This window comes from Pelobates fuscus, chromosome 4, assembly GCF_036172605.1.
Source record: "Pelobates fuscus isolate aPelFus1 chromosome 4, aPelFus1.pri, whole genome shotgun sequence".
In the NCBI taxonomy this organism is placed as follows: Eukaryota; Metazoa; Chordata; class Amphibia; order Anura; family Pelobatidae; genus Pelobates; species Pelobates fuscus.
In genome coordinates this window covers 299,707,007-299,728,195 of record NC_086320.1, presented here as the reverse complement: position 1 = coordinate 299,728,195, position 21,189 = coordinate 299,707,007, and the positions used below count along the sequence as shown (strand labels likewise).

The 21,189-nt window shown below is 41.5% G+C and overlaps 1 protein-coding gene across 1 annotated transcript; it reads right to left on the bottom strand.

Moving 5' to 3' along the window:
* Positions 1–11,603: 11,603 nt before the first annotated feature.
* On the bottom strand, positions 11,604–20,008 carry IDI1 (isopentenyl-diphosphate delta isomerase 1). The gene is made up of 5 exons (XM_063452239.1): positions 19,713–20,008; positions 16,489–16,649; positions 14,940–15,032; positions 12,878–13,008; positions 11,604–12,248 (listed from the first exon to the last, which is right to left on the bottom strand). Exons 1-5 carry the CDS (start codon positions 19,826–19,828, stop codon positions 11,931–11,933), a joined length of 819 nt encoding a protein of 272 aa, XP_063308309.1. The 5' UTR covers positions 19,829–20,008; the 3' UTR covers positions 11,604–11,930.
* Between the last annotated feature and the right edge of the window lie 1,181 nt (positions 20,009–21,189).

Genomic DNA, 21,189 nt, shown 5'->3' with positions numbered 1-21,189 from the left:
ACCAATTTCAAATTATACCAATCAGAACTGTATATTTACCTTTATAACATCGGTTATTTCCCGCACATCGGTTCCCCTCTGATGAGCTGTGGGTGAAACGCGCGCGTCAGGGGCCCTCTGGTGATCCTTAGAGACATCGGGTATCAGTTTGTGCTAAGACCAATTAATATCGCACTATTCTTTGGATCCAGAGTTGTATTCCGGCTACTATCTTGGGAGGTTAATCTTGACCACAACCTAGACTTATTTATTAATTACTCCCTGGTCTCTGTAGCGGAGTTATTATACTTCTTATCAGCCGAAATAGGCGCTTTTGCTATATCCTAGGTACCACAAAATTTATTTGCAAACTAGCCAAAGCCGCTATACATACCTGGGCTGTTATCTGTTTCGGTGCAGTCATATTCGTTCTTGCACCATCTGCACACATTCTAGTGCTTCTCTTACGACCATGAAGCACTGTGTATGTGGCTACTTATCGTGGAGACATATTTTTGTCTGCACTTTCTATATACACAATCTATGCTTGTGTATTTATCAAAACCAAGCATTGGATATGCGATATTGACCACCGTTGTATGCAACTTGAATGTCATTTTTGGGATTTAACTCACTATTTATTCATACCATTGACAAATGCCTAGCTAACATCACTGCAAAATAGTTTGTTTTCTGCATACAGCAGGGGTAGGCAACCTTTTAGCAGCACTGTGCCGATATAGGATGTCCCGTGATGTGATGTCCCGTAGCGTGCCGGTCCTATTTTTTTTTTAAATGAGGTGTGTATGCTGCCGTATCCTGCTTGTGTTATTTTTACTGGAATTGCTTTGTATCGTTGTATTTGTGCGTATATGCAGGGGCGTCTTTAATATTGACTGGACCCTGGGCAAAGCATTTGTTTGGGGCCCCCTGGACTCTGTTCCCCCTCCACAGGCATGCAATCACGTCCTCTACCTCAACGCAGTGGCGTACCTAAAGTAGAGAGGTGCAAGAATTTTTTTGGGCCTCCCTGTTGCACGAGTGATTAAAAGTTAGATCCCCATCTGTCGTGCAACTCCAGTAATGCATTGACAGCTGGGGCTCTACCATTTACCCATATTTCCAGGTCTTAGCACTAAGCGGTTTTTGTGTGTTTGAATGTAAACAGGTTTTTGTATGGAATATGTTTGTATGTGGTGTTGGCGTGACTGCAAGCATGTATTTGTGTAGTGTTGGTTTTTGAATGCAGGGGTGTATTTACATATAATTTTGGTGTGTAACACAGACATGTGTTTGTACATAGTGTTGAAATTTGGATGTAGAGGTGTATTTGTGTGTAGTGTTAGTGTGTGAATGCTGAGAATTATGTACATATACACGCTCACACTGAAACACACACACAGACATACTGACATACTGACATACACACACACAGGTATACTGACACACACACACAGACATGCTGACACACACACACACACACACAGATATACTGACACACAAACATACTGACACATACACAGATATACTGACACACAGATATACTGACACACACACAGACAGACATACTGACACAGACATGCTGACACACACACACTGACATACTGACACACACAGATATACCGACACACACATACTGACACACACAGACATACTAACACACACACTGACACAGACATACACACATACAGATATACTGACACACACAAAAATGACACTTTTAAACCCACCCTCCAGTTTCCTACCTTTCCTGCTGGTGGCTGAAGGTGTTGGGAGTGGGGGTCTGGCTCTCTCGGCCAGCCCCCCTCCATTCTGCCTACTCTTCTTTCCCGCACGCTCCTCTCTTTGTGGGATGAAGTGATGCACGGCCGTCACTTCCTCCCAGCCTGTTGCCAAAAAGCAAGGGGCCCGCTCGCGCTGTTAAAGCGCCTCAGTGCGCCACCTGGACCTTGCTGACAGAAGCCCACCGGGGGGCCCTTTGTGCACGGGCCACCCGGTGGGCCTCCTTAGTGTGCGGATTACCTGCCGGGGGTTAGAAACAGTTGAGGCCAGCGGGGCTCACGGTGCAGCGGCCTAGTTTGCCCCACGTTAAAGACGGCCCTGCGTATATTAGCTATTATATTGTATATGTTCAGAAGTAGTTAATGGTATTGTGTATGATACATATGAATGTGAGTTGTGTATGGGGGCTGCTTGTGGAATTGTGTGAATGGATATGTCACATTGTGTGTTTGGTAGTGTGTGTGGGGTTGTGTGCATGTATGTGGATTGTTAGTGGTGTTGCGTTTGTGCAGATTATGTGTATGTTTGTGTGTGGGCTGTCCGTACTATTTGTATGAGGGATTACACAGGAATGCAGGATTCTGCATTCCTGTGTATATCTAGCAGTCTGGGTGGCTTCCCTGGGTTCCAGTGGGGACCAGACCGGCCAGGTACAGGCCAAGGACAGGAGCTGCAACAGCAACTGTGAGCTGCTCTACTACAGTGTGGATTCCTATTCACAAGTGCTGTGAGAAAGTGATCTGAGATTACTTCCTCTACGTGCTGCAATGCATAAATTGAGGATTGTCCTTCACCACCTTTTCGGATTAGCAGATATCTGAAGTTTCACTGGGACTCCTGATAGGCCAGAGCCTATTTGTCTCTAGCAGCCTTGAGTGCCGTGCAAAGACACCTCGAGTGCCGTGCATGGCACTAGTGCTGTAGGTTGCCTACCTCTGGCATACAGTATGAGGAGGAGGATCCTGAAAACTTTTGAACAGGACCTCCTTATTTACCACCACACTTTAGTATACCTTTAGGCAGAATATTCAGTGTATTGAATTTAACATCAGCCAGTGACTCATGTTGATCTAGATCGTAGTAACAGATTCAGTGTGAGTCTTTGTTTCCTTTGAAATTTTCTTCATATGGATAATTGTTACAAGTTGTCTTACACTTTGTGCCATTTTAGAGCCATCTGTTCACACAGTACTCTTACTTATTAGGAATATCTACTTATTAAGTGGATGGATCTTTGTACATAGTATTCACTTTATTATTTTTATATCCTTTCTTTTCAATTGTTTTTTTTTAACTATACTATTAAAAGCTATATATTTTATTTTTTCTTTAAATTCTTTATTTATGTTGACAGAGATAACATGCATAGATCGAATACATTTCGTAACTCAAGCGAAAATTAACCCCTTAAGACCGGAGGGCGTACTATTACACCCTATTTTAAGCGGCTCTAAACGCCGCCGGTCGTAATAGTATGCCCTCCGTTGTTTTCTTACTTTCCCGGCCGGCGATCGCAGTTGGGGGTCTCCCAGGGAGCCCCCCACGGCACGTCCGTCCTCCTGGGCGCCCCCCGGCCATGTGAGAGTGAGGTCCTTGCGAGGACCTCACAATCACATGGCCGGGTTAGCTGGCTCAGGCATTGCCAGTAGGGGGACTGCCTGTAATGACAGTTAGTCCCCCTGCTGGCTGGAAATAAAATAAAATAATCAGTGTAAAAAATAATAATAATATACTTAGATCATATATATATATATGATCTAAGTATATATATATATATATATATATTACATATATACACATATACATACACACACATACACTGTCTAAATGTATTTTACTATTAATATATATATAATTATATATATATATATATATATATATATATATATATATATATATATATATATATATATATATATATAGGGCCGGTGCAAGGATTTTTGCCGCCCTAGGCAAAACATTTTTTGCCGCCCCCCCCATATGTCCTGCCCACCATGTGACATCACAATGCCCCGCCCATATGCTCTGCCATATGGGCCAAAGCCAGTCTTCACAAAGTGTCTTTTATCTGAAAAGACAGTGTGTTTACATTAAAAAGCCTACAGGCACAGGCTATAGACACCAGAACCACTACAATATGCTGTAGTGCTTCTGGTGACTATAGTATCCATTTAATGTGAGGTAAATTAGAGATTAGTGCCACTAATAATATATTGGATTGCCTACTTACCACCAGATGAGGACAAGAGGCTGATGATGGGCTCAGTCTGGCTCCACAGAAGAAGAGACTCTCTGGAGACTGTAGAAGAGGCTCTCTGGAGACTGTTTTTAACAGTGCTCACAACAATTAACGAACAGGAAGCAGCTCCATTTTTTAGGGCCCCTTACACAGCTCAAGGTCTGGGCCCCCAGGGGGCATACGCCTACAATGCCCACCCATAAATCCACCTACATGGCCCATCCATGAGTTGGAGATGTTTTATGTGTGCAATTTGTGTAAGGGATGTAGTGTGTTTATAGGGGATGTAGTGTGTGTTTGCGTGTAAGGAATGCATTGTATGTTTCGGTGTGTGTGTGTGTGTAAGGAGTGCAAGGTTTGTTTATGTGTATGTAATTGAATGCAGTGTGTGTCTGTAAGGGGTGCACTCCTTACCCCCCTTTGGTGGTCCTTCCCCCCCTTAGTGGTCCTCCCTCTCCCAAACCCCTTGTGGACCTCCCCTCCTCCTCCGTCAGTGGTCCTTACTCACCCCTCCCCCAGTGGTCCTTACCCTCCCCTCCCCCAGTGGTCCTTACTTCCCCCTCCCCTCCCCTACTGGTCCTTACCTTCCCCTGCCCTAGTGGTCCTTATCCCCCCTTCTCCCTCCCCTAGTGGTCCTTATCCCCCCTTCTCCCTCCCCTAGTGGTCCTTATCCCCCCTTCTCCCTCCCCTAGTGGTCCTTATCCCCCCTTCTCCCTCCCCTAGTGGTCCTTATCCCCCCTTCTCCCTCCCCTAGTGGTCCTTATCCCCCCCCCCTCCCTCCCCTAGTGGTCCTTATCCCCCCCCCTCCCTCCCCTAGTGGTCCTTATCCCCCCCCCTCCCTCCCCTAGTGGTCCTTATCCCCCCCCCCCCCATAGTGGTCCTTATCCCCCCCCCTCCCTCCCATAGTGGTCCTTATCCCCCCCCCCTCCCTCCCATAGTGGTCCTTATCCCCCCCCCCCTCCCTCCCATAGTGGTCCTTATCCCCCCCCCCTCCCTCCCATAGTGGTCCTTACCCTCCCCTCCTGCCCATGTAGCGTGGCTGTGCGGCGCGGAACAGGAACCTCTGTTTCCTGTACCCGGCCGCCGGCGGAATGACAGGAAGCGCTCACTGAGTGAGCACTTCCTGTCATTCCGCCGGCGGCCGAGTACAGCAAACAGAGGTTCCTGTCCCGCATTGCCCGGCCACGCTACATGGAGAGACCAGCAGGAGGGAGCGCTCTGCGCTTCCCTCCTGCCGGTCACTCAAACCCGGCCGCCCTCCATGCAGCAGTGCTACGCCGCCTGAGCGCTTGTAAATCGCTCAGGCGGCGCAGCATGAGGAGCCACACCGGGCACAGGGATCCGGCGCCCCCTGCTAAGTTGCGCCCTAGGCGGCTGCCTAGGTCGCCTTACAGGTGGCGCCGGCCCTGTATATATATATATATATATATATATATATATATATATATATATATATATATATATATATATATATATATATATATATATATATATATATATATATATATATATATATAAAGAAAAAAGGAGAAAGTTCTTGCACTCACGCTATAGTATGCCTCGAGAACCGGGTGCTTTGCCAGGGCTTGAATATCCAGAAAATCCAACAAGGTAGCAGCACTCACGGAATAATTTTAAAATCCAATCTTTATTTCGAACAAATTAAAATGAGGTCGACGTTTCAGTCCTACAAACAGGACTTTCCTCAGGACCTGAGGAAAGTCCTGTTTGTAGGACTGAAACGTCGACCTCATTTTAATTTGTTCGAAATAAAGATTGGATTTTAAAATTATTCCGTGAGTGCTGCTACCTTGTTGGATTTTCTATATATATATATATATATATATATATATATATATATATATATATATGGGAAAACAAGGGGCTGGCTGCACTCACCTAAACATGCTTAAATGGGGTGCTGCTGGGGGCCAATAAGTACAGTAAAAATAGAAATCCAGCGCACTCACTTATCAACTAAACAGCTACTTTGATGCTGACAGATTTGACTAGTTTTATTAAAAACACCTAATCTAGGCAAAAAATAATGGGGGTTTAGTTACACTATATGATCATACATTGCATAAGCCTGCCACAAACGTCAATGTACCCCATCTTTGGCAGGTCCTACTCTCACTGCCAACTGTCTACTAAATGAGCTACTCACTTGGGGAAATCCTTCCATCTCGAGTTCTCTGCAGTACAAGACTTAAATAGGGTCCTGAGATGAGACAACTGTGACAGGGGGCGGTGCAAAACCAAGGTGCTGGCTGAACTCCTAAATATATATGGGAAAACAAGGGGCTGGCTACACTCACCTAAACATGCTTAAATGGGGTGCTGCTTGGGGCCAATAAGTACAGTAAAAATAGAAATCCAGCGCACTCACTTATCAACTAAACAGCTACTTTGATGCTGACAGATTTGACTAGTTTTATTAAAAACACCTAATCTAGGCAAAAAATATTTTATTTTTTTTCTATTTTTACTAGAATTATATATATATATATATATATATATTAATATCAAATTACACGTAGACTGATACTGATTAAGTATATATATAATTATTGTTATATATATATTTATATATAATATAAAAAAATATGTAAATACGTTAAAAAAAAAAAATTAAAAATAAATAATTAAAACATATATAGATGTGTGTTTTTCGTTCTAACTGTATTGTGATAATATATATATATTTATATCAAAATACACATAGAATGAAATAATATATATCTATATAGATAAATATATACGTATATATCACTATATATACCAATATATAAATACAAATATTTTTAAAAAATTATATACATATATATATATATACACACATACGTATATATATACACACACACGTATATATATACACACATATATATATATATATATATATATATATATATATATATATATACACATATATTAATTCTACACATATATTTATGTAATATTTTTACATAATTAGCTATCTTAATTAATTACAATTAGTGGGACCTGCCTGACAACCCATGCCGAAAGTATAGGGAATTTAATTTGTAAGCACTATATTTAACCCTATAACTTTCCAAGACACCATAAAACCTGTACATGGGGGGGGTACTGTTTTACTCGGGAGACTTCGCTGAACACAAATATTTCAAAACAGTAAAATGTATTACAACGATGATATCGCCAGTAAAAGTGAGTTTTTTTTGCATTTTTCACGCACAAACAGCACTTACACAGACGATATTATTGCTGTGATACTTTTTACTGTTTTGAAACATAAATATTTGTGTTCAGCGAAGTCTCACGAATACAACAGTACCCCTCATGTACAGGTTTTATGGTGTTTTCAAAAGTTACAGCGTCAAATATAAGGCTTGTGTTTCATTTTTTTCACATTAAAATTCGCCAGATTGCTTAGATTGCCTTTGTGACCCTATGGTAGCCCAAGAATGAAAATTACCTCTATGATGGCATACCATTTGCAATAGTAGACAACCCAAGGTATTGCAAATGGGGTATGTCCAGTCTTTTTTAGTAGCCACTTAGTCACAAACACTGGCCAAAATTGGCGTTTTTTGCATTTTTCACACACAAATACTAACGTTTACTTTGGCCAGTGTTTGTGACCAAATGGCTACTAAAAAAGACTGGACATACCCCATTTGCAATACCTTGGGTGGTCTACTATTGCAAATGGTATGCCATTATGGGTGTAAATTTATTTCCTGGGCTACTATACAGTCTCAAAGGCAACGTAACCAATCTGGCGAATTTCAATTTCAAATGTAACGTGCTATATTTGACCCTGTAACTTCCCAAAACACCATAAAACCTGTACATAGGGGGTACTGTTTTACACGTGAGACTTTGCTGAATACAAATATGTGTATTTTATTGCAGTAAAAGCAAACAGTATTATGACATTGACAGTTAAAATGTCATGTAGAACTGAAAAAAAATAACACAATTTCTTATTTTCTCCCATTTGTTTATATTAAATTATGTTTCATAGCTAAATATTTGATATTAAATGAAAGCCCTGTTTCCCCTGAATAAAATGATATATAAATCAAAACATTGTTATATAGGGGAATATTCACTAAATGCAAAAACATTGTTATATAGGGGAATATTCACTAAATGCCAACCATTGTTATATAGGGGAATATTCACTAAATGCAAAAAACTGTTATATAGGGAAATATTCACTGAATGCCTAACATTGTTATATAGGGGGAATATAACAATGTTTGGCATTTAGTGAATATTCCCCTATATAACAATGTTTGGTATTTAGTGAATTTTCCCCTGTATAACAATGTTTGGCATTTAGTGAATATTCCCCTATATAACAATGTTTTGCATTTAGTGAATATTCCCCTATATTCACTAAATGCAAAACATTCTTATATAGGGGAATATTCACTAAATGCAAAACATTGTTATACAGGGGAATAAAAATAAAGATGGGGGACCTACTGTCCTTTTTAGGGCCCTAAAAAAACAATAAGGGGGGACCTACTGTCCTCTCCCCCAGCCCCCACCCCTGCGCGGTGGTTGGGGGCCATAAATCACAATGGGGGGGACCTACTGTCCTCCCCCCCACCCGTGAGCATTGGGTGGGGACCATAAAAATAATGAGGGGGGAGGGCCTACTGTTCTCCCCCCCCCCCACCCCTGCGCGGTGGGTGGGGACCATAAAAATAATGAGGGGGGGACCTACTGTCCTCCCCCCCGGCCCCCACCCCTGCGCGGTGGGTGGGGGCCATAAATCACAATGGGGGGGATCTACTGTCGCCCCCGGCCCACACCCCTGAGCGGTGGGTGGGGGCCCTACAAAAAACAATAAGGGGGGGACCTACTGGCCCCCACCCCTGAGCGGTGGGTGGGGGCCCTAAATACTAATAAGGGGGGGACCTAATGTCCTCCCCCTGGCCCCCACCCCTGAGCGGCGGGAGGGGGCCCTAAATACAAATGGGGGGATCCCTAGTCACCCCCTCCCCCCCAAAACAAATTATCCCCCTACCTACCCCCTCACATTAAAAATAATAAGGTGGGGACCTGTGTCATTTTACAAAGCGTGGGAAAGTTCTTTGGAATTTTCCCACGCTGTGTAAAATGACAAAGAGAACTCTGATTGGTGGGCTTGGAATCTAACCAATCAGAGTGTTCTGTGTTATTTTACACAGCGTGGGAAAGTTCTTTGGAATTTTCCCACGCTGTGTAAAATGACAAAGAGAACTCTGATTGGTGGGCTTGGAATCTAACCAATCAGAGTGTTCTGAGTGTTTGTGGGAAAGAGTGTTCGTGGGAAAGTTCTTTGTAATTTTCCCACGCTGTGTAAAATGACAAAGAGCACTCTGATCGGTGGGCTTGGAATCTAACCAGAGTGTTCTGTGTCATTTTACACAGCGTGGGAAAGTTCTTTGGAATTTTCCCACGCTGTGTAAAATGACAAAGAGAACTCTGATTGGTGGGCTTGGAATCTAACCAATCAGAGTGTTCTGTGTCATTTTACACATAGATAGTCTGTCGCTTGACTGCAGTAGGGTTAAAGAAAAACAAAAAAAAACAAAAAGGAAAAACAAAACTCCTTGCTCGGCCCCAGAATTACATGTCCTAGGCGTCGGGAGGTACAAATTCCTCATTACTGCAATAGCTGCAGATATAATGTCCCACCCATCTGTGCACTGCAGTCTTTGTCCTTCTTACGGAGAAACCTCTTTGGTCTAGCAACTGGCAAGTGGTTTTTCCATTCACAATTCTCAATGTGACATGCATTTTATTGAGTTATTGTGCATATTTGAAATGTGACAACTATACATTTATATTGTGGAGGCCTACCAATGGAAAATACCAATATAGAAATAGTTTGGTGTCTAGTAATTGTAAGATGTTTTATGTCCATGTCTACAGGCTGTGACTGGCATTTACAGTCTATGGACAATTTGTGCTTTTGGAAGCTGATTTGGTCAGAGAATCGTTGAATGCAACATTTTCTATGACAAGAGAATCTTTGGTGGATTACAGCGAGCACAGCACATGCACTCATGGTTTCCAATGCTCCTCTATGATGAGCATTAAATTGGACCGTCAGATGTTTCCATAGCAGTAGGATATTATCTCAGATGGTAACATCTAGTGTGATATATGCATACGGGTTTGATTTCGAGTTCCTTCTTTTGACACAGCTGTAACTGAATATCTTATTGGAGTCGGTGAAGGGGTACAAGCAAGAAGGTCCCTGTTGCTACCTTAAAGGCACAGAAAGCCAGTACACGTTCAGAGCCATAACGTTGAAAAGGCTCTAGAATTTAGAGCATTCCCTCTTTTATATTTGGTTTTATCCATACCAATTGTAAACGATATTGTACCATTGTATATTTATTTTAATCTTTATTTCCAGTAACCATACGAAAACGTTTCATGCTGTATAGGTAAGCCCTTGACTTTCTAGCTCTGCACTATACACGGTTGACTTTGAAAGGGGTAGTATCACCTAAACCTTGTTCTAGCACATTGTGGTTTTTTTGTTCACTATTGGATTTCCGGGTAAATAGGAGAACCCAAAGAATGCTAAAGCTGCTATTAGAAAAATATACTCCTTTTTTTTAAGAATCTTATTAAGCACCTGAATATCACACTAAAAACCTTTTCTTTTGTAACTGAATTCTCTTTGGGTTATTCACTAACAAGTGAATGTTGGGAATTCAAAGATATTTCAAATTTTAATCCAAAATTGTAAAACTGGAAATGGATGACTCTTTTATTTGTGTTTTTTTTCCCTTTTAATTTTGGCTTTAAAATGTTAAATTCCTGGCACTTCACTCGTTAGTAAATAACAAACCTCGTCTGTTGAGGAAGAATAAATTTTTCCTTTATATTTAGTTACAACAAATTGCTCATACAGCAACATTATAAATTCCTTAAACATTTTTTTTTTTTTTTTTTAAATAATGCAAACTGAATACCAAGAAGTGTTTTTGATGATAATGAAGAAAACAGTTGTGTAGTTGAGTGGTCATCTACATAGACTCTCAAAGCTTTTCAGCTGAAATGTCCAAAGTCTCTCTTAACCCCTTAAGGACCAAACTTCTGGAATAAAAGGGAATCATGACATGTCACACATGTCATGTGTCCTTAATGGGTTAAAAACATCTAGGATTCGTACTTGCCTGATTGTTATTTACACACATAATCATGTCCAATTCATAAAGATTAAAACTATTAGGAGTTTCCTCTTTCCACAGAAACCCACTCCTAGCCCAGGACATATGAACTGTATCTATTCCCATTCCTAGACCATGATATATTTCTACATAAGCACTACAAAATGAGAAAATTGTACAACCATCTGCCCAAAGAAATGACATGTTTCACGTAAACAAATCTCCCCTATCCTGCCTCTCCAAAGTTTCCTCCTCTTCGTACAGAACGTCAAGGCTACTTATTAGAGTACCAACAGTGCATCCTCATGGGCTGTATGTGGCCACGTTATAGTACTGTGCCTGATGACTTCATATTTGCTTTAAATGTTTTCATTGTTTTGTTGCTTCATGGATTAAAGTTGTCAAATAAATTAAATAACAAATTTGTTAGTCATTGATCCATTTCAATCTGTACTTTTACTGCTATTTGAAACATCTTTATTTTTAATATCACTAATGGGGACAGAATTAAAAGGTATGTTAAGACATTTTAACAAATCCTTAGTATCTTGTTGAAACACTGTTATCTGTAAGATATCGTTCCATTACAGTATAGCCTTTTTTAGTTCTTATAATAGGGCTAAACGGTTGAGAGATTAATTTTTGAAACCATGATAACTCCATTCTTAGATCAAATACATGTACCATATGTATAAGTAGTCCACAGGTGAGTAACGTTCTGTGTTTGGTACACCAAATCTTGCTGGAAATTTGCCTTAGTTCGATTACATACGGTGAATTTTGTCATGATCCTCAAAAGGTTTTAAATTTTGCAAATTATCCCACCACTTGTAAAGGAAGGTATCTGCGATGAGCTGGAACCATGGGGTGATCTGAACGTCACCTCGTTTCCCTTTTTCCAATAGCTGCTTGAGTTCTTCTTTAGACACAAAACAGTGGCTTTTAATTTCATTGGGGTCTGGATTTAGAGTCACATCCTTCTGTACAAACAGGATATAATCTATTTCATGTTCTCCCCAGATTCCATCTGATTGAGCTTTATAGTGAATTCTAGTCAAGTACTTCAGCTCATCTGGAGTAACCTAGGCCATAAAAGTAAACAAAAATGTTACGCGAATAAAAATAATTCACAATATCTCTGCAGATATAAGCATGTGTGGAGGCAGACATAAACCTACTCGTACCCTAACCTACTGGCAGAGCTGGACCTCCTTGTACTATAACCTATGCGTCAGTATATAATGTTGAGGCAATTAGAGTGTCCAATTAACAAATTGTGTATTGATGGCAACATTTCGAATGAATGGAATTCCTGCACAGGATAGAAGCAAGTTTGACTATCTGTGAATAATCCTGGTCATTGCAAGAGTAGTCAGAAATTATCTGCTCTAATTACATTCAAAAGGTTCAGCTAAATAGCCTTTGGCAGCATGTGCTAGTAGCCTTCAGTAAGGAACTATAAGTCCACTTATATCTTTCCACCCTGAAGTTAAAATAAGACGTGCCCTGCTAGATGGCAAGAATTCAAGAATGTACATCTGAAGCAAGAACTTAACCGGATCTTTATATAGAACAAAGATTTGTGTTTTTGACTGCCTTATAATTGGCACAGTGAATTGACTACAAGAGGCGTGAATAAATTGCATGGAAAATTGCAGATCCAGTGTGCTCTCAAAGGTTCATTGTCCTTTCTAACGTGTCAGAATATCACCTGTTCCATTGGAATTCCAAGCTCTGCTTTCAGACGCCGTTGCGCTGCCCGTCTCACCCCTATAGCATCTTGTTCTTCCATTTCTTCCGGAGTACTTAAGGGATGGCTGCAGCAAGTGTTTGTAAAACAATCTGGGAAATATTAGAAAAACACATGCAAAAATTGTCAAAAATCATAATTTATATAGATGCACCTTTACATAGTACAGTAGGACTAATGCAATGGTGAAATTCTGCATATAAATCTTTCAGCTTCACGAAAAGGAATTTTTGTCATTGTATGTTTGTCCCCAGAAATACAAAAAATATAATGTAGCAATCATATTAAAGTAAAAACTATATGGGTCAAGAACAAGTCCCCCAAAAAATATCAAGCAAAAGAAAAAGAGAGAACAATCCACATTATTACAAAGTTGACTGAGAAGAGATGCCAATTTGATTTTGATTTAGTAAGTGTAATAAATGTCAATTATAAACACAGAGCGGGCAAAGCTGCTTTGGCAACATAATCCAGAAGCCTAAAAATATATACAGAAATGACCACTGACTCCACCCGAGCCTAAAAGTCAAAGTGTATCACTCCCATTTAACAGAATTTTTAATACTAGGTTTAATTATCCCTATATTTAACAAATATGCATTTGTGAGGTGTAAAAATAAATAAAAATAATAATAATATGAAATGTAGATAACTACACCTCTTCATCCTGCAATTTGGCCCTCCTTCTTAGCTCCTAGTCATAGCTCTGTCATGCGCACCTGACGGTCAGCATAGAGAAAGCATTAAATGGGTCTTTCAGCTATGGCACATGATCCTTGAAAGACCAATTATGACAATATTGGCTTAGACAATCTTAAAATGTAATTTGTGGAAGTAATGTACCATAGTTCAAGGTAGCCATAAACTGTCCTCTTAACCAGTGGCGTACCTAGAGGCAAATCCTATGTTTGGCAGGCACACAGACAGGCACGTACTGGACATACCCTATTTTGAATAGCCTGGCTGGTCTACTTTTTCAAATGATATGCCATGATGGGGGTAATTTTTATTTCTGGGCTGCCATATGGTTTCAAAGGCAACATAAGCCCAGCAAATCAACCTGGCAATTTCAAAGTGTTAAAACTGAAAACGGGGAAAGAAAGCCCTATGTTTGACCCTTTAACTTTCCAAACCCTATACTACCTGTACATGGGGGTGGTGGTGGGGGTGGGGGGTTCTGTAGTACTCATGAGACATGGCTGAACACAAATATGATTAGCTTTTACTGCAATAAAACACACATATTACATTAGGTTTCATATATGTATATTCTATGTGAAATGAAAGCCATCTTTCTCCTGAACAAAATTATATATAAGTGTGGGTGCACTTAATATGAAAGAGGTAAATGATGGTTGAACAGACGTATGGCAAATGGCGCAAATTTCAGCTTTTGTTTGATTAATCATTTTTGTTTCTGTTCATGCAGTCCTAGCCACACCTCCCATGGCTGTGACTGAGAAAGGTCATCTAAATGTGGCAACATCACACACACACACACACACACTACTGTATAATAGTTTCTCAAGCATGGTTAGTGCCAATTCAAATGAAAGTGAGATGGGTGGATGAATGAAAGGCTAAAGAAACTCCCGTAGCGAAGAGGTGTGCCAAAAAAAAAAAAATAAAAAAAAAAAGACAAAAGTTTATAGTAAGCTTGTAAATGATTATCACGTACTTCGTTAACCTTTCTTGCTTTATGCTAGTTTGTATATTTGTGTAAAAGAGTTTAATTGCTGGTTAAATATTATCATTTAAAAAAAAAAAAAAATATGTGTCTTTAAGTACACCCCAATATATTACAGCATTAATATTTATCCCTGCACACACCAAAACATTTGGACATTCCATGCCATCACAGCAGTGTCCAAGCTCAGTCTGTGGAAGACGTCATGGAACATACCGGTAATCATCAATAACTATACAAGCAAACAATTAATGACCAAAGTAAGATGCAATGTGAAGTTCAGTCAAGCCCTGTTAAAGCGACCAGTACTATGCAACACCTATCCACAATACTAACCAGGAAACGTGATCTTTGCATCCGATCTCTGTTGCAACAACAGCTTATTTTCAGTGTTAAAAAGGAAAACGCTGAATGCCCTGTGCAACAAACCTGGAAAAATAAATTGACAAGTAAAAAGACTGTGCTACAACATAAGGGAAGAGTTAAAGCAGATATTACATTTATTTTCTCTGTTCCTGTTGCGGTCATTACACACTCTCTCTAAAACATAACAGAACACATTAATGTACCTTGCATGTTATTATATATGTTAATGTTAGTAAGCCAAATTACCTTTTTAAATTAAAGTTGCTCTGTCACCTTCACCTTTATGTTGGTGACATCTCCACTTGGAGAGTAGCAGCCCATGAGTGAAATGCAGTTGAGATATACTTACCTAACACTATCCTCCGCGGGTGCCACCATCTTCTTTCTTTAGCTCCTGACACTTAATTTGCCAAGGGCACTGATGTCTATGGTGAAACCAGCAAGACCACAGGAGACTTTAGATATTGTCTCGCTATCAGAGAGACAATTATTTTTCCACACAGCCATCACTAGTGATGGCTGGGGGAATTGACACCTTTGTTAAAGGGAATCTATAATGCCAGGAAAACAACTATAGCTCCCAATAGTTTCCCAGTCCCCCTCCGACATCGTCCGGCTGGGGACACCTAATGTGCATCTGCGGCAATGGCCGCACTCTCATCAGAACAACCCCATAGGAAAGCATTATACAGTGACGATGGACATCCTTATGCATACCAAAAACCGTCTAGTGGCTGTCCGTTGAAAAGCCACTAAAGGTGGAGTTAACTCATAAAGGTGATTATTGCAGTTAATTAAAAATTACAATTATTACCTTTCCAGGGTTAAGGGACCTGGCACTGTGCACCCAGACCACGTCAATGAACTGAAGTGGTCTGGTTGCCTCTAGTGGCCCTTTAAGCTTAGGAAAAATATATACAATAAGATAGTTGTTTTAGAATATATTTGGATTGTGTCAGAATTTCAGTGAAATTGGAACAAAACCAATATGGATGTTTCCTAAAGATTTTATCTTTAAGATATACTTATATAATTTTTTAAACACATTTGTATTCCCGAACTTCCTGCTTGTTTAAAAGAACAGCCAGTTTTGTATTGTCTACGATGGAGGGTCACTAGTACATGATATGGGTTAGCGCTTTGATCCAGTACACCCCACTGTTTAGTTTAACTTTTTATCAAAGTAGATTAAGACATTTTTCTTTATTCGAAGTCTGCTCTTTTTCTTGTTTACTGAATATACACCCATGTTTCTTAAACAATATGTCTTTACTGATCCAGGATAAAAAAAAAATTAAAAAAACCTAATTTTTGCAAACTGTTCTTTTAAAGTTGTAGTAGTTGGCAACAGCAACATGACAATAGCTGTATTTATTGTTAAAAATAAATTAAAAGGACAACAGTATTGATACCATGCTGTTCCCAAAAGACTCAAGTGGAACTTTGTGGCTGCTAATTGCAAACCTATGGTCTCTAATCTGAAAAACACTACTGGATAAGAGACAAAGAAATCACTTGCCTTTATCGATATTAACATTGAGATGGCAGTTTTTTTTGGTATCTGCCCCGATCTTCTGGTCATCCTCATCAATAAGGATGCACATCTCTGCCAGCAGCTGGACTTGCTGACTGTCCAGTGAATCTGTATTTATCTCAGGCATTGTTCGGATGTTGTTCTGGCTAGAAGATACAAAGTAGCAAAAACAATTACAGCGAGAAAAGAGATGTAAGGATATTTAGTAATACAACTGTTCCAACAAGAAAGGGATGGAAAAACCTTGGCAACGCAGATGTGTGTGAACTACCTTATCTGAAGTTCTCAGCATGCACAAAGACAGGCCTGAGTTGGTTACTGACATAACAACGGTTAGAGACGCATATGCCATGTTCCCTTCACTCTGAAGGTTTGTAGTAGCTACCAATGTCACATGCCCTGTCCTCCAGCAGGCTCTTTGAGTTTTAGTCCTGCATGCATGTGCCACATGTCCTGGCTCCCTTAGGACATTCTTACGATAATTAATGGATGCTCATGTCCCTTGTCCTCTTCCTCTCCTGGCAGTCCTGGGGTTTGTAATAGATGCCAGTATCACATGCCTTTGGGTTAGTACTGAATTCCAGTGTCTCAGGCCCTGACTTTCTAGAGCTCTTAAAGTTAGTACTGGTTGACAGGATCACATGCCCTGTACCCACCCTGGGACTCATATGATTATTACACGAATAGCAGTGTGTCACATGCCCTGTCCCCCTTGGCACTCTCAGGTTTAGCAGTGGGTACCATTGTCACATGCTTTGTCCCCATCCTGGCATTCCTAGGGTGCCACATGCCCTTTTAAACATTACCACTCTTAAGGTTTTGAATGGATGCCAGGAGTCACATGCCCTGTCCCCCTAGCACGTTCAGTGTTAGTGTATACGGGTGTCACATGTCCTGCCCCCGTGGCACTCTCAGTGCTTGTGTATACGGGTGTCACATGTCCTGCCCCCGTGGCACTCTCAGTGCTTGTGTATACGGGTGTCACATGTCCTGCCCCCGTGGCACTCTCAGTGCTTGTGTATACGGGTGTCACATGTCCTGCCCCCGTGGCACTCTCAGTGCTTGTGTATACGGGTGTCACATGTCCTGCCCCCGTGGCACTCTCAGTGCTTGTGTATACGGGTGTCACATGTCCTGCCCCCGTGGCACTCTCAGTGCTTGTGTATACGGGTGTCACATGTCCTGCCCCCGTGGCACTCTCAGTGCTTGTGTATACGGGTGTCACATGTCCTGCCCCCCCTGGCACTCTCAGGGTTAGTGTATACTGGTGTCACACGCCCTGCCCCTTCTGGCACTCTCAGTGTTAGTTTATACGGGTGTCACATGCCTTGCCCTTTTAGGGTTAGTGTATACCTTTGTCACATGCCCTGCCGCCCTGGCACTCTCAGGGTTAGTGTATACTGGTGTCACATGCCCTGTCCCCCTGGAACTCTCAGGGTTAGTATATACCGGTGTCACATGCCCTGTCCCCCTGGAACTCTCAATGTTAGTATATACCGGTGTCACATGCCCTGTCCCCCTGGCACTCTCAGGGTTAGTGTATACAGGTGTCACATGCCCTGTCTCCCTAAGTATTAGCACAGGATCCTAGTTAGAAGCTGCCCACTGTCCCCCATACATGGTCAGTATTAGCAGTGTACCCCAGTTATAAAGTTGCCCACCCCCCATACATGGTCAGTATTAGCAGTGTACCCCAGTTATAAAGTTGCCCACCCCCCATACATGGTCAGTATTAGCAGTGTACCCCAGTTATAAAGTTGCCCCCCCATACATGGTCAGTATTAGCAGTGTACCCCAGTTATAAAGTTGCCCCCCCCCATACATGGTCAGTATTAGCAGTGTACACCAGTTATATAGTTGCCCCCCATACATGGTCAGTATTAGCAGTGTACCCCAGTTATATAGTTGCCCCCCATACATGGTCAGTATTAGCAGTGTACCCCAGTTATATAGTTGCCCCCCATACATGGTCAGTATTAGCAGTGTACCCCAGTTATATAGTTGCCCACCATACATGGTCAGTATTAGCAGTGTACCCCAGTTATAAAGTTGCCCCCCCCATACATGGTCAGTATTAGCAGTGTACACCAGTTATATAGTTGCCCCCCATACATGGTCAGTATTAGCAGTGTACCCCAGTTATATAGTTGCCCCCCATACATGGTCAGTATTAGCAGTGTACCCCAGTTATATAGTTGCCCACCATACATGGTCAGTATTAGCAGTGTACCCCAGTTATATAGTTGCCCACCATACATGGTCAGTATTAGCAGTGTACCCCAGTTATATAGTTGTCCCCCATATATGGTCAGTATTAGCAGAGTACCCCAGTTATATAGTTGTCCCCCATACATGGTCAGTATTAGCAGAGTACCCCAGTTATATAGTCCCCCCCCCATACATGGTCAGTATTAGCAGTGTACCCCAGTTATATAGTCCCCCCCCCATACATGGTCAGTATTAGCAGAGTACCCCAGTTATATAGTTGTCCCCCATACATGGTCAGTATTAGCAGTGTACCCCAGTTATATAGTTGCCCACCATACATGGTCAGTATTAGCAGTGTACCCCAGTTATATAGTCCCCCCCCCATATATGGTCAGTATTAGCAGAGTACCCCAGTTATATAGTTGTCCCCCATACATGGTCAGTATTAGCAGTGTACCCCAGTTATATAGTTGCCCACCATACATGGTCAGTATTAGCAGTGTACCCCAGTTATATAGTTGTCCCCCATATATGGTCAGTATTAGCAGAGTACCCCAGTTATATAGTTGTCCCCCATACATGGTCCGTATTAGCAGTGTACCCCAGTTATATAGTTGCCCCCCATACATGGTCCGTATTAGCAGTGTACCCCAGTTATATAGTCCCCCCCCCATACATGGTCAGTATTAGCAGTGTACCCCAGTTATATAGTTGCCCCCATACATGGTCCGTATTAGCAGTGTACCCCAGTTATATAGTTGCCCCCCATACATGGTCCGTATTAGCAGTGTACCCCAGTTATATAGTCCCCCCCCCATACATGGTCAGTATTAGCAGTGTACCCCAGTTATATAGTTGCCCCCCATACATGGTCAGTATTAGCAGTGCACCCCAGTTATATAGTTGCACCCCATACATGGTCAGTATTAGCAGTGTACCCCAGTTTTATAGTGGCCCCCAGTATTAGCAGTTTATTCGCCCCCTTTACCTGTCCCTCTTACCTGCATTCAGTGCCCAGGTTGCCGCTCGTTCTGTGCCGCAGACCCGCACTCAGTCCCCCTGCCCAGCGATGTAGCCCCGCCCCGGCCGTCACACGCAGCAGCTGAAATCCAATCATAGCGCGACTTCAGCACGTCTCCCCATCGGCCGATCGCGACTCACCGCACGGACCCGCCTGCCGGCACACATAGCCCGGGGACTGGGGGAGGCAGGGTCACTGGGATCACGTGGGGAACTACAGAGAGGGAACCCCGGACCCGCAGACACGGAACGGGAGCAGCGAGCACACTTCCGGTCTCTGTCACCCACCAATGGAAAACCACGCCCTCTGCCCTACGTCACTGCACGCGGTCCTAAACCACGCCCCCTGGCTTCATCACCACATGTCTATAGCCACGCCCACATGTCACTCCTGCTGATATCCTGACCTTGTTACACTCCTATTAGTTATAATTCATTATTAATATTATTATTATTATCATTCATTATTAATATTATTATTATGTACTATATTCCCTATGTAGCAACTTCATAACATGCTGCACAGATTGCTTCACTTGTTAACCCCTTAACCCCTTAAGGACTGAGCCAAATGTGCAAGTTGTGAACGAAACAAAATGTAGATAAAACCTGGCATTTGCGCTATATGTCTGTCCAACCATAATTCACCTCTTTCATATTAAATGCACCCCCCTTATTATATATCATTTTATTCAGGGGAAACAGGGCTTTCATTTAATATCAAATATTTAGCTATGAAACATAATTTAATATGAAAAAAAATGGGAGAAAATAAGATTTTTTTCTATTTTTTTAGTTCTACATGACATTTTAACTGTCAATGTCATAATACTGTTTGCTTTTACTGCAATAAAATACACATATTTGTATTCAGCAAAGTCTCACGTGTAAAATAGTACCCCCTATGTACAGGTTTTATGGTGTTTTGGGAAGTTACAGGGTCAAATATAGCGTGTTTTATTTGAAATTGAAATTCGCCAGATTGGTTACATTGCCTTTGAGACTGTATAGTAGCCCAGGAAATAAATTTACACCCATAATGGCATACCATTTGCAATAGTAGAAGACCCAAGGTATTGCAAATGGGGTATGTCCAGTCTTTTTTAGTAGCCATTTGGTCACAAACACTGGCCAAAGTTAGCGTTAGTATTTGTTTGTGTGTGAAAAATGCAAAAAACGCCAATTTTGGCCAGTGTTTGTGACTAAGTGGCTACTAAAAAAGACTGGACATACCCCATTTGCAATACCTTGGGTTGTCTACTATTGCAAATAGTATGCCATCATAGGGGTAATTTTCATTCTTGGGCTACCATAGGGTCATAAAGGCAACATAAGCAATCTGACTAATTTTAATGTGAAAAAAATGAAACACAAGCCTTATATTTGACGCTGTAATTTTTGAAAACACCATAAAACCTGTACATGAGGGGTACTGTTGTACTCGGGAGACTTCGCTGA

Excerpts from the sequence above, each read along its gene's own strand:
- IDI1 (XM_063452239.1), bottom strand. The coding sequence starts at position 19,828 with ATGATTGGATTTCAGCTGCTGCGTGTGACGGCCGGGGCGGGGCTACAT. Across the intron at positions 16,650-19,712 it reads AACCTGGGCACTGAATGCAG|CCAGAACAACATCCGAACAA; the intron begins GTAAGAGGGACA and ends TGTATCTTCTAG. Across the intron at positions 12,249-12,877 it reads TTGGAATTCCAATGGAACAG|GTTACTCCAGATGAGCTGAA; the intron begins GTGATATTCTGA and ends TTTATGGCCTAG.